Consider the following 14,647-nt stretch of genomic DNA (forward strand, 5'->3'; position numbering starts at 1 on the left):
TCAACATGCCCCCAAAACACCTTGTCCCCATATTGATGGGGACAACGGCTTCTTCCCCACATCCTTGGCTGGTGATTGTGGGGGTCTACTGGGGGAGGGGCTTATCGGAATCTTTAACAAAGGGGCCCCCTGATCCTGGCTCCTCCCTATGTTAATGAGTATGGAGTAAATAGTAGCCCTACTTATTCACCCAAAAAAATGTGAAGTGTAAAAAAAGACAGTTTTTGACAAGTCCTTTAGTTAAAAAGTAAAATCATCAATCATGACGCCCGCCGCCACCCCCGACCCAAAAACAAAGGTCTAGCTTATGCCGAAGGCTCTTGCCGTCTGCCAGCTCTGCCGTCTGCCAGTTCCTAAATAACTATGACGTCGATGACGTCAACTGCATTTTTCTTTTTTCAGGTTGGTGGTGGCTGCAGGCATTGTGATTGACGATAGATCTACACCGGAGGACATTTATATTTATTTTATTTTTTTAAAGGACTTGTCAATAACTATCTACTGTAATGTCTCTTTTTACACTACACATTTGTTTTTGGATGAATGAGTAGGGGTTCTATTTACCCCATACTCATTTACAGTGGGTACGGAAAGTATTCAGACCCCCTTAAATTTTTCACTCTTTGTTATATTGCAGCCATTTGCTAAAATCATTTAAGTTCATTCTTCTTCCTCATGAATGTACACATAGCACCCCATACTGACAGAAAAACACAGAATTGTTGACATTGTTGCAGATTTATTAAAAAAGAAAAACTGAAATATCACATGGTCCTAAGTATTCAGACCCTTTGCTGTGACACTCATATATTTAACTCAGGTGCTTTCCATTTCTTCTGATCATCCTTGAGATGGTTCTACACCTTCATTTGAGTCCAGCTGTGTTTGATTATACTGATTGGACTTGATTGGGAAAGCCACACACCTGTCTATATAAGACCTTCCAGATCACAATACATGTCAGAGCAAATGAGAATCATGAGGTCAAAGGAACTGCCTGAAGAGCTCAGAGACAGAATTGTGGCAAGGCACAGATCTGGCCAAGGTTACAAAAAGATTTCTGCTGCACTTAAGGTTCCTAAGAGCACAGTGGCCTCCATAATCCTCAAATGGAAGACGTTTGGGACGACCAGAACCCTTCCTAGAGCTGGCCGTCCGGCCAAACTGAGCTATCGGGGGAGGAGAGCCTTGGTGAGAGAGGTAAAGAAGAACCCAAAGATCACTGTGGCTGAGCTCCAGAGATGCAGTCAGGAGATGGGAGAAAGTTGTAGAAAGTCAACCATCACTGCAGCCCTCCACCAGTTGGGGCTTTATGGCAGAGTGGCCCAACGGAAGCCTCTCCTCAGTGTAAGACACATGAAAGCCCGCATGGAGTTTGCTAAAAAACACCTGAAGGACTCCAAGATGGTGAGAAATAAGATTCTCTGGTCTGATGAGACCAAAATAGAACTTTTTGGCCTTAATTCTAAGCGGTATGTGTGGAGAAAACCAGGCACTGCTCATCACCTGTCCAATACAGTCCCAACAGTGAAGCATGGTGGTGGCAGCATCATGCTGTGGGGGTGTTTTTCAGCTGCAGGGACAGGACGACTGGTTGCAATCGAGGGAAAGATAAATGCGGACAAGTACAGGGATATCCTGGACAAAAACCTTCTCCAGAGTGCTCTGGACCTCAGACTGGGCCGAAAGTGTACCTTCCAACAAGACAATGACCCTAAGCACACAGCTAAAATAACGAAGGAGTGGCTTCACAACAACTCCGTGACTGTTCTTGAATGGCCCAGCCAGAGCCCTGACTTAAACCCAATTGAGCATCTCTGGAGAGACCTAAAAATGGCTGTCCACCAACGTTTACCATCCAACCTGACAGAACTGGAGAGGATCTGCAAGGAGGAATGGCAGAGGATCCCCAAATCCAGGTGTGAAAGACTTGTTGCATCTTTCCCAAAAAGACTCCTGGCTGTATTAGATCAAAAGGGGGCTTCTACTAAATACTGAACAAAGGGTCTGAATACTTAGGACCATGTGATATTTCAGTTTTTCTTTTTTATTAAATCTGCAACAATGTCAACAATTCTGTGTTTTCTGTCAGTATGGGGTGCTATGTGTACATTCATGAGGAAGAAGAATGAACCTAAATGGTTTTAGCAAATGGCTGCAATATAACAAAGAGTGAAAAATTTAAGGGGGTCTGAATACTTTCCGTACCCACTGTACATAGGGGGGGGGGGGAAGGACCTGGGAGCTCCCTTGTCAAACCCTCGCCAAACTTGTGGGGAAGAGGCCCTTTTTGCTATCAACCTGGGGACAAGGTGCTTTAGGGGCATGTTGAGGACATGTGGTCTGGTATGGTTCGGGGGAGGGGGGGCTCGCTTACCCCCCTCCCTTTCCTGACCTGCCAGGCTGCATGCTTGGATAAGGGCCTGGTATGAATTTGAGGGGGTAGACCCAAAACATCATTTTTTTCACATTTTGTTTTGCCGGCAATTGTTTGTTTTTTTTACTTTCAGCTGTCAGCGGGGAACCTCACTGACCGCTGATGACTCATCAGTTGCCAAGGACGCAGCAGCCGTCCCCTCCTTAACAAACATCACAGCTACTGGTTGTTAAGGATGCCGGCGGCCACCCGCTCATTAACAACGTGGTATTTACTAATGGTAATGAATATGCCGGCTACCGCCAGGCATTACGGGTGTTGTAAAATCAGGTCAGCTAATGAGGAGAGAATGGGGGTGGGGCCAAGCCACCGCTCCGTGTCTGGACGCAGGGAGCTGTGACTCCGCTCGGGTGCCCGTATAGCAAGCCGCTTGCTGTGGGGGCACTCACTTGGAGGGAGGGGCCAGGAGAGCAGATGAAGGACCCGAGAAAAGAGGAGGATCAGGACTACTCTGTGCAAAACCAACTGCACAGAGCAAGTAAATATACCATGTTTGTTATTTTTATTTTTTTTTAAAAAAAGGAGACTTTACAATCACTTTAAGTTACCGCATGTTTTAACTACTAAAATACCACATGACTTCATAAAATAACTAATGCGGTATTTTAGTAGCATTCTTTAGTGAATGCCAAAAAATCTTTTGAAAATGCTGTGGGCTATCTTACAGCATACTCCAATACAGTAAGACACCGCTTTGTGAATGGAGCCCATTATCCTTGGTAAAGACTCCAGTAGGTGAAGGTGCTAAATAGAAACCAGAATGGTAGTCATAACACAAAGTTAGTGTCTTACTCTATCCAAAATGAAAAAAGTTTTGTCTTCAGTTCTACTTCAAGAGTACAGTGATCAGGAGCATATTATATACAGTTTGGTGTACAGTGACGTGGTCAGGAGTATCAAATATATTACAAAGTGTATATAGGGCAGGGCTCAGGAGTGGGTAACGTACAAAGTGGTGGGCTCAGGACTGCATATGGCTGAGGGTGCTGACCTCTGGAGTGCGTAATATGCAGGGTGCAGGGCTTAGCAGTACATATTTTTACAGGGAGACGGGCTCAGGAATGCACTGGCACTGCAAGACACATAACACACAAGACACAGTGCTTAGGAGTGTGTCTTGTGCAGGGCTCAGGGAACAGGAGCATGTGTTGTGCAGGAAGCAGGGCTCAGTAGTACATATCGCACAGGAAGCCGGGCTCAGGAATGCATAACACACAAGGCACAGGGATGAGGAGTGTGTATCATGCAGGGCACAGGAGTCCAGATTTCTTGCCCCAACCATGTAGTGTATTGTTACTCACCCTCCTCCATTTCAGTATAGAGCTCTTCCCCCACCCTCAAATTTCTCCCCCTCCCCCACAGTGTGGCAGAGAGTGGGGCTGATGCAGCTTGAACTTGCAGCTTGAACTGATTTGAGACTGGTGCAGCTATGTAAATCCCTCCACCTCCTGCTCATATCGATAGCACAGGGCAGGCAGGAGTGGGTGAGAGCCACCAGGAGAGGTGCACTGTAAACACAGAAACTGGCAGAGAAACAAGTAGAGCAGAAAACATCCTCTACCAGCTTCTCTGTTAACATTGAAAGCAGTGAGCAGTGAACACAGGGCCATGTTCTGGCTGAAATGGAGTACTGCTGGGTTCTGATTGAAAAAAGCCCTGATCCTACCCCCATCCTGTTTCAGCAGTTATTCGTTTATATCCACATATGACTGTGAAGTCTAATAGAAATCAGAGTTAAAAGCAGTGCCAGTTATATAACAGACTTGGTCAAACTTTCCCTTTTCTGTAATACAGATCAGTATCCCCCCTCCCTCCTCTGCAGTACAGCTCAGCTCTCCCATCTCCCCCCAAGCACCTGTTCTTTGTATACAATAAAGATTGGAAGGCTGTCAAGTCACTGCCCGGAGGGTTGAGAAAAATGAGCTAAGCTTCTGAGCCCACGACTTGAACAACTGAAGAGATTTTGCTGTAAACCTTGACGGTAAATTGCTCCACAATTCCTTCAGCTACAGAGGTTAGTGAGGGCCTGTATTAAAGTCAATTTGCTGATTCATAAGGATATGTAAGGACTTGAATGATTATGCCTTCACCACAGGTTAATTTTGAAGAAAATAGCCTCTATCTTCACCACCTTACATTAAGAATCACTTAAGTCACTTACCACCCCAACCATCCCACTTTCCATTACAGCTGTCTGTTGCTGAAACCAGGCTTTACATTCTCTTTGCAGCTTACTGGTGTTGTGTGTGTATATATATATATATATATATATATTAGTATCTCACAAAAATGAGTACACCCCTCAGATTTTTGTAAATATTTTATTATATCTTTTTATGTGACAACACTGAAGAAATTACACTTTGCTACAATGTAAAGTATTAAGTGTACAGCTTGTATAACAGTGTAAATTTGCTGCCCCCTCAAAATAGCTCAACACACAGCCAATAATGTCTAAACCGCTGGCAACAAAAGTGAGTACACCCCAAAGTGGAAATGTCTAAATTGGGCCCAATTAGCCATTTTCCCTGCCCGGTGTCATGTGACTCCTTAGTTTTACAGTGTTATTTGATGTTATCGCTCTCATTCTCTCATACTGGTCACTGGAAGTTCAACATGGGACTTTATGGCAAAGAACTCTCTGAGGATCTGAAACAAAGAATTGTTGCTCATGGTCGACCAAAGAAGTTGAGTGCACGTGCCCAGCGTCTTATCCAGAGATTGTCTTTGGGAAATAGACATATGAGTACTGCCAGCATTGCTGCAGAGGTTGAAGTGGTGGGGGGTCAGCCTGTCAATGCTCTCACCATACGTTGCATACTGCATCGAAGTGGTCTGCATGGCTGTCGTCCCAGAAGGAAGCCTCTTCTAAAGATGATGCACAAGAAAGCCTGCAAACAGTTTTCTGAAGACAAGCAGACTAAGGACACAGATTACTGGAACCATCTCCTGTGGCCTGATGAAACCAAGATAAACTTATTTGATTGGTGTCAAGCGTGTGTGGTGGCAACCAGGTGAGGAGTACAAAGACAAGTGTGTCTTGTCTACAGTCAAGCATGGTGGTGGGAGTGTCATGGTCGGGCTGCATGAGTTCTGCCATCACTGGGGAGATACAATTCATGGAGGGAACCATGAATGCCAACATGTACTGTGACATATTGAAGCAGAGCATGATCCCTTCCCTTCGGAGACTGGGTCGCAGGGCAGTATTCCAACATAATGACCCCAAACACACTTCCACTGCCTCGCTAAAGAAGCTGAGGGTCACGGTGATGGACTGGCCAAGCATGTCTCCAGACCTAAACCCTATTCAGCATCTGTGGGGCATCCTCAAACGGAAGGTGGAGGAGCGCAAGGTTGCTAACTTCCACCAGCTTCGTGATGTCATTGTGAAGGAGTGGAAAAGGACTTCAGTGGCAACCTGGGAAGCTCTGGTGAACTCCATGCCCAAGAGGGTTAAGACAGTGCTGGCAAATAATGGTGGCCACAGAAAGTATTGACACTTTTGGCCCAATTCTGAAATTTTTACTTAGGGGTATACTCACTCTTGTTGCCAGCGGTTTAGACATTAATGGCTGTGTGTTGAGTTATTTTGACGGGACATCAAATTTACATTGTTATACAAGCTGTACACTCACTACTTTACATTGTAACAAAGTGTAATTTCTCCAGTGTTGTCACATGATAAGATATAATAAAATATTTATAAAAAATGTGAGGGGTGTACTCATTTTTGTGAGATACTGTATGTATAATATATATATATATATATATATATATATATATATATATATATATATACACACACACATACTAAGAAATCTTATGATTGATAGACACCAAATATTCACCATGCCAAGTTAACATTTTCCATCATGTGTTTTTCCAGGTTGACAGCTTTTGCATCTTATCTACTAATTGCACTATCAAAGAGAAGAGATTATTTTAGCTACTTGACTGGTTGTCCTTAAAACAAAAGTGGCCATTTTGAAAAATGCTTTATATCATGTTAGCCAGTGGTTAGTCATTGGAACTTAATAAAAACCAAGGAATCACCCACGCCAAAATAAATAATAATATAGTCAAAAGCTGCTGACACTATAATCCTGGTCAATGAACATCAAAATATTAACACACAAATGCGGTGCTTAAGACCTCTTAAAAAGTCAAATATGCAAATGAAAAGCAATGTTCTAGAAAAGAGTCCATTAATTTTTCAAAAATGCATGCACGCCCCCAATGACGTCTGCTTATGACGAAACGTGTTGGGAAGAGCTAGGTCACGTGACGTCGCCATGTTGGTTAGTCGGCCATACTGTTGAATGGAAACATCAATTTGAGGACTTACATGCGTTTTTATGCTTCTGTTTGTGAGTGTTTTGAAACTTCGTTTCATTGAAGATCCTTGGTGCCATAGCAGTGGAGAGTTGGAGTGAGTTATGCCTAAGCTTTATTGACTACTCTTGCGCAAGTAGTTCATCTTTTGGGGTATGGGTCAGTGTGAACTCTTTCCTCCGGTGGCGGATTCTTCTCAACAATTCTCCTGCATGCATTTTTGCACATATATGGACTCTTTTCTGAAACATTGCTTTTCATTTGCACATTGGACTTTTTAAGAGGTCTTAAGCACTGCATTTGTGTGTAAATATATTGGTACTTAATAGACAGTGAGAGAAACAGACAAATGTGTCATAGGTGTGATGTCTAAAAAAACACGATAGATAGCGGATTACCTTTAGGAGCAATAATGATGATTTCTATGTGTGTTACAGGAAATGCCGGTTACCTTTTACATCAGCCGATAGACTTAGATATGCAAATAAGAGAGGAGACACAACACCGGAGACTGGAGCAGAGTGCTGAAAGGCGAATTGCTCGGAAGTTACAGTGTATTGGAGATCAGTTCCATAGACTTCACTTACAAAGGGTACATTTTTTTTTTTTTTTTTTATGATTGTTTTACTAGCCATATGCATCTCACTTCGAAATTTTTACATTTTCTTTGATTTTTAATGTTCTACTTTTTTAAAGTTGAGCTCAATTCACTGTTTAACTGTTTCCCAAAAGAAAGCTTGGATTATAAATGTTAAGCTAATATCCTAAATCCTTAATCAAATTAGCCAAAATTGTTTTCTACAGTGTTTTCATTTGCATTCTATCTACTTGTGCATGCACAGTGTATGCTAAAGTCAAGGCATGCTTATGGTGATAACTGTGCCAGTGTGCTTATGTCAATTCCCCACTATTCTTTGAAGCGCTCAGGGGGCAGGTGTCAAAGCTGGGTTACATGTACCATGAAAAGTGCAGATCTGCATATGGCGCTTTTCCACTGCATGGAACTGAACGGTTCGGCTCGCTTTTGTGTTTTTCCACTGCTGGTACCGCATGGTATGGTGTAGGAACGGTTCAGTACGGTGGCGCTTTTCCACTGCATGGAACCGAATGGTACGGCTCTCAAAAACAGTACCACCTCGATTGCGGTTCCAAGAGGTACCATACCCGGTACCATATCCCATAATCCTTTGCATGCAGTCACTACTAGCCACTGATTGGTCAGAGAATCCCACCCACCCCGTTTTTATCCCACCCACTTAACTTTAGTACTACTTTAGTGGAAAAGCAAACCATACCGTACCGAACAATTCTAACACCGTACCATGCGGTACCAGCAGTGGAAAAGCAAACCGGGCCAAGCAGGGCCGAGTAGAGCAGAGCCGGTACTTGCAGTGGAAAAGTGCCAATAGAGGGCTACGATGGCGCCATCATTGGCAGATAGGGGACCAGGAGGATTTTGCTTACCTTTAAGAGGGTCTTACCCAAATTGGCCAACAAACTAAGAAGCAAATAGAATGTTCAAAACATTAGGTAAGGAAAACTGTATTGGTTGGAATGGTAGGTGTTCGTTCTGCTTGAGAAAGGTTGGATGGGTTATTTTGGTCATGTGAATCTTGAGGGATTATTTACATCTAAAGATTGAGGTGTCTGTGGACACAAGAGAATTCATGCAATCATGAAGACATGCAACTGATGTTTGAGTGTTTTAATCCCAACTGCAGCCAGATCCTTTTTGTTACGGTTTTAGGTAGAAAGTGTGGATCCTCTGCTAGGTTTTTAATGATGTTTGTGTATTTGTCAAGAAGTTTTCTCCTCACTTCCAATTCTGTTTGACAACCATCACCTGGGCAGGAAGTGATGGCAAATATCCCCAACAAGGACTAACAGGGGATTACTAGTGAATAAATATAATTTTTGGAGATTCAGTAAAGAGAGGCAGTGAATGAAGACAGGTAGAAAGTATATACTGTATGAGTGTAGCAGTAGAGTTGACACCAGGTTTTAGAAATTTAGGCAGTAGTGAAGTCCCTCTTTTAGCATGTACCTACAGGTAAGCCAATATTAAGGCTTACCTGTAGGTACAGTTAATATCTCCTAAACGTACACAGTTTAGGAGATATTCATATGTACAGTGGGTACGGAAAGTATTCAGACCCCCTTAAATTTTTCACTCTTTGTTATATTGCAGCCATTTGCTAAAATAATTTAAGTTCATTCTTCTTCCTCATGAATGTACACATAGCACCCCATACTGACAGAAAAACACAGAATTGTTGACATTGTTGCATATTTATTAAAAACGAAAAACTGAAATATCACATGGTCCTAAGTATTCAGACCCTTTGCTGTGACACTCATATATTTAACTCCGGTGCTTTCCATTTCTTCTGATCATCCTTGAGATGGTTCTACACCTTCATTTGAGTCCAGCTGTGTTTGATTATACTGATTGGACTTGATTAGGAAAGCCACACACCTGTCTATATAAGACCTTCCAGATCACAATACATGTCAGAGCAAATGAGAATCATGAGGTCAAAGGAACTGCCTGAAGAGCTCAGAGACAGAATTGTGGCAAGGCACCGATCTGGCCAAGGTTACAAAAAGATTTCTGCTGCACTTAAGGTTCCTAAGAGCACAGTGGCCTCCATAATCCTCAAATGGAAGACGTTTGGGATGACCAGAACCCTTCCTAGAGCTGGCCGTCCGGCCAAACTGAGCTATGAGGGGAGAAGAGCCTTGGTGAGAGAGGTAAAGAAGAACCCAAAGATCACTGTGGCTGAGCTCCAGAGATGCAGTCAGGAGATGGGAGAAAGTTGTAGAAAGTCAACCATCACTGCAGCCCTCCACCAGTCGGGGCTTTATGGCAGAGTGGCCCGACGGAAGCCTCTCCTCAGTGTAAGACACATGAAAGCCCGCATGGAGTTTGCTAAAAAAACACCTGAAGGACTCCAAGATGGTGAGAAATAAGATTCTCTGGTCTGATGAGACCAAAATAGAACTTTTTGGCCTTAATTCTAAGCGGTATGTGTGGAGAAAACCAGGCACTGCTCATCACCTGTCCAATACAGTGAAGCATGGTGGTGGCAGCTTCATGCTGTGGGGGTGTTTTTCAGCTTCAGGGACAGGACGACTGGTTGCAATCGAGGGAAAGATGAATGCGGCCAAGTACAGGGATATCCTGGACAAAAACCTTCTCCAGAGTGCTCTGGACCTCAGACTGGGCCGAAAGTGTACCTTCCAACAAGACAATGACCCTAAGCACACAGCTAAAATAACGAAGGAGTGGCTTCACAACAACTCCATGACTGTTCTTGAATGGCCCAGCCAGAGCCCTGACTTAAACCCAATTGAGCATCTCTGGAGAGACCTAAAAATGGCTGTCCACCAACGTTTACCATCCAACCTGACAGAACTGGAGAGGATCTGCAAGGAGGAATGGCAGAGGATCCCCAAATCCAGGTGTGAAAGACTTGTTGCATCTTTCCCAAAAAGACTCCTGGCTGTATTAGATCAAAAGGGGGCTTCTACTAAATACTGAGCAAAGGGTCTGAATACTTAGGACCATGTGATATTTCAGTTTTTCTTTTTTAATAAATCTGCAACAATGTCAACAATTCTGTGTTTTTCTGTCAGTATGGGGTGCTATGTGTACATTCATGAGGAAGAAGAATGAACTTAAATGATTTTAGCAAATGGCTGCAATATAACAAAGAGTGAAAAATTTAAGGGGGTCTGAATACTTTCCGTACCCACTATATATCAGCCAGTGACGTCACCGGCACATGCGCACTGTGCTCTGAATGGAAGGCACACTCAAGTGTGCCATGTATTGAGAGTGCTGTGCTGAGATCATGACTCCAGTGCACATGAGCGGGAGTGATGTCATTGCAGCTCGGCCATTCAAATGGCTGGAGCCTGTAAACCTGTAAGGAAGACTAGGGGTGAAGATGGAATCCCTGTCAGCGGTGAAAGCGCACTGCCAGATGGATCCATTTTAGGGGTAAGTGTGTCATAATGTGCTAGTATGCGATGCGATATGCGATTCCTTCTACTGATACCAATGATGGGGCATTATCCTCCCACTGACACCAATGATGGGGCACTATTCTTCCCACTGACACCAATGATGTGGCACTAAGAATTCCCCCAATACTAAAGATACAACATTGTTTACTCCCACTGATGCCAGGACATGTCCTACTCGCACTGGCCATGGTCCAGCCCCCCTAAAGTCTGAGGGACAATAAACTGGCCCTTTGTTTAGAAAGTTTGGAGACCCCTGAGCTACAGTAATCAATGTAAGAAATTATTTGAGCTTTTGTATTGATTTTGATGGTGCCTTATTTAAAAGACTAGAGTGGGTGAAATTCAGAACTATCCTCGCTTAGACTTTTCTCAGATGGCCCCCTTTTGAAGGGTATGGGGCAATGTGTTCACCTTGACCTATTGCTCCTTATTTTTATGATGTTTCTGTGTACTCTGGGGAGCCAGGATTTCAGTGCAAACTCTACAATCCTCTTGTGTATACCCTAGGTACACTATATTGTCAAAAGTATTGGGACACCTGTCTTTACACGCACATGAACTTTAATGGCATCCCTGTCTTTGTCCATGGGGTAATATTGAGTTGGCCCACCCTTTGCAGCTATACCAGCTTCAACTCTTCTGGGAAGGCTGTCCATAAGGTTTAGGAGTGTGTCTATGGGAATGTTTGATCATTCTCTCAGAAGCACATTTGTGAGGTCAAGCACTGATGTTGGACTAAAAGGCCTGGCTCGCAGTCTCTGCTCTAATTCACCCCCAAGGTGTTCTATCGGGTTGAGGTCAGGACTGTGCAGGCCAATCAAGTTAATCCACACCAAACTTGCTCATCCATGTCTTTATGGACCTTGCTTTGTGCAGTGGTGCACAGTCGTGTTGGAACAGGAAGGGGCCATGCCCAAAAGGTTCCCACAAAATTGGGAGCATGAAATTATCCAAAATGTCTTGGAACTAAGGGCCAAGCCCAACCCCTGAAAAACAACTCCACACCACAATCCCCCCTCCACCAAATGATTTTGACCAGTGCACAAAGCAAGGTCCATAAAGACATGGATGAGCGAGTTTGGGGTGGAGGAACTAGACTGTCCTGACCTCAGCCCAATAGAACACCTTTGAGATGAATTAGAGAGGAGACTATGAGCCAGGCCTTCCCGTCCAACATCAGTGCCTGACCTCACAAATATGCTTCTGGAAGAATGGTCAAACATTCCCATAGACACACTCCTAAACCTTGTGGACAGCCTTCCCAGAAGAGTTGAAGCTGTTATAGCTGCTATAAAAGTTCATGTGCGTGGAAAGGCAGGCGCCCCAATACTTTTGACAATATAGTGTATAGGGCACTTAAGAGGGACAGAGTTTAGTGTGTGTGAATATCCCTAGGTTCTGGCAGTGGAACAGTGACAGGAGGATGACAGCTGTGTCTCTGCGCTGTGTGCGGAGATACAGCTGTCAGTTCCCCATGCATCTCTATGGGGGAATCGGATGGGAACGGACCATCGGTCCGTTCCCATCCGATCCGATCTGCTGGACTGATGGAAAATAGGGTTTCCATCCAACCAGATTTGATGGATCGGATCGGATGTCAGCACACATGTCTCCACTGACATCTGATGCCCCATAGGGATGCATGGGGGGACCGTTCAGATCCCCCAAAAAAACGTACAGGTGGATCTGAACGGTCCACCTGTGTGAAAGAGCCCTTAATGTAAGAACAGATTGCCTGAAGATGTGCATCAAAAAAAATTGCAAAACGCCAACAAATATGAAATATGTTAACAGTGTAAACTATTTCTGGCAACAAGTGTAATGCTGACCCCCCACTAAATATGTCATATACAGTGTTGGGATTCAGAAGTTTTCCTCCCCCGGCATACTATACAGTGAATGACATGCTTTTATATAGTAGTTAAATTGCAAGTATGAAGTTATAGCTTCACACTCCTTTTTCTGTGCGCTGCAGAATGGTACTTTTCTTTAGTCTGCTCAAAAAGCCGGCAGCTGCAGAACAGGTTTTACAGAAATCTGACTCTTTTCTGTCATTACGCAATGTTTTATCCCTGTCACTTTTTGTTAGGAAAGAAAAGGGCCGGGGAGGGGGAGAGGGAGGGGGTTATAAGGAATGGAGTACGGCCAATGTTTTAACAATAAAAAAAACACATAGGGAAGGTAAAATAAAATGCACTCCTCCTTGTTCTGTATATTCTGGCTGTGGTTAAAGCTTGCTCTCTCTGAGTAAATGTAACTGGAGGGCATGTTGATGTAGCTAGCTGTTTGGCTCTATTACCAACTGACAAGAAAAGCCATGACCTTGCTTTATAACTGAACATTAAACTCCTATCTTTACTTTACTGATATAACCTGTGATTGAGTGGAGGTTCCAGAAATTAATGTTCACAGATACCTGCATGTTACTTTTATGTTGGCCATACACGTAGCAGTTTTCAGGCAATTTTAGTCTACCCTAAAACTAAAATCCCTGCATCAATAGACATCCATGATCTAACCAGTGGCGGCTGGTGCTCCATGGGCCGGGGGGCGGCAGACGGGCCACACCATAGCGTCCCCCCCGGATCACACCAGCTCGCGCACCATAAGGGCCCCCCGTCGCCGGCTCACTCACCCTGGACTGACGTGGAGGGCAGGCAGCATCAAATATTTATTCGCTGTTTTCACACAACTGGGTGGGCTCAGGGCGGAGTGCTCTGCGCCCCGAGCCCACCCTTTGTTAAAGCCTATTAGAGCCTCCTGTTCTAATCACGTGCTTAAAAAAAAACCCATTGGAATCCATGCGTCCGGCACCCTGCATGTAGATTAGGGGGCTGGACGCATGGATGGGGGGCAGCGCCCCTGCGCCCCCATCGGACGGGCCGCCACTCGATCTAACACTAACCTAACTTACCCCTATAAAGAAGAAATCAGTATAAATATCTTTTTTGAAGCCGATCCGATCCTGTCTCCAGCGGCGAAAGCTCTGCAGAGGACACGGCCGACAACGGCTGTAAAATGAATGGGGAGGGACGTCGCCTATAGAGTTACTATGGGGCTTCCGTTGTCAGATGTGTCCTCTGCACCTGCCTCCACAGTGAAGCCACGGCTGACAGCTCAGCATGGGATTAAGTCGGATCAGCTTCAAAAAAGGAATGTACTGTATACTGATTTCTTCTTTACAGGGCTAGACACAGACTCAGTTTAGTTGGCTCTGAAGAAGAGGCAGGACCTCAAAACGCGTCAGCCAGTTCCTGTGGACTTTTTATCCATGATGTGATACTGTGGGCAATACAGCCACTCCAATGTGATACGCCTGTGTCAAGCATTTGTTTGTGAGTACCTTTCTTAAATAAAATAAAATATCTTTTCATCAAGGATAATGCACTAGGCCGGTGTGCCCTCTGTCCATTTCTCATTTCTAGATAGGTTAGTGTTAGATCATTAATGTCTGTAGATGCAGGGATTTTAGTGTTAGGGTGGACTTCTACTTTAAGAACACTTGGTTGGTGTTAGTTCACACCAAGTACAGTCCAGTGCGTTTTTATTCTGCATCAAAAATGCACTGACAGTGTTTAACATGGATTCCAATGCCCCTTGTTCACATCAGTGAAGTGAGTCAACAAAAGTAGAACATGTTTCAACTTTTTTTTGCTATGGAACACATTTGAAACATGGCAAAGGTTATCAAAAACACACTGGAACACACATGCTCTTAAATGAGGTAAAGAAAAAAAGGGGAGAAAAAAATGCACTGTAATATGCATGCACAAATGCATCCAGAAAGCAGAAATTGTGGTGTGATCCAGCCTTTACCATCGGTTTTGATCGTTTCAAAGTTACTTA

General features: G+C 44.0%; 1 protein-coding gene across 3 annotated transcripts in view; it reads left to right on the forward strand.

Moving 5' to 3' along the window:
- The window catches only part of BMF (Bcl2 modifying factor), a 128,672-nt gene that overhangs the window by 77,578 nt on the left and 36,447 nt on the right, over positions 1-14,647 (forward strand). For all 3 annotated transcript variants that reach the window (XM_082275300.1, XM_082275301.1, XM_082275299.1), the window contains exon 3: positions 7,210-7,364. In XM_082275300.1, coding sequence (XP_082131426.1) covers positions 7,210-7,364 — 155 coding nt within the window. The remainder of the gene's footprint in view (positions 1-7,209; positions 7,365-14,647) is intronic.

The sequence above is a fragment of the Pelophylax lessonae genome (assembly GCF_965119305.1).
Source record: "Pelophylax lessonae genome assembly, chromosome: 13".
In the NCBI taxonomy this organism is placed as follows: domain Eukaryota; kingdom Metazoa; phylum Chordata; class Amphibia; order Anura; family Ranidae; genus Pelophylax; species Pelophylax lessonae.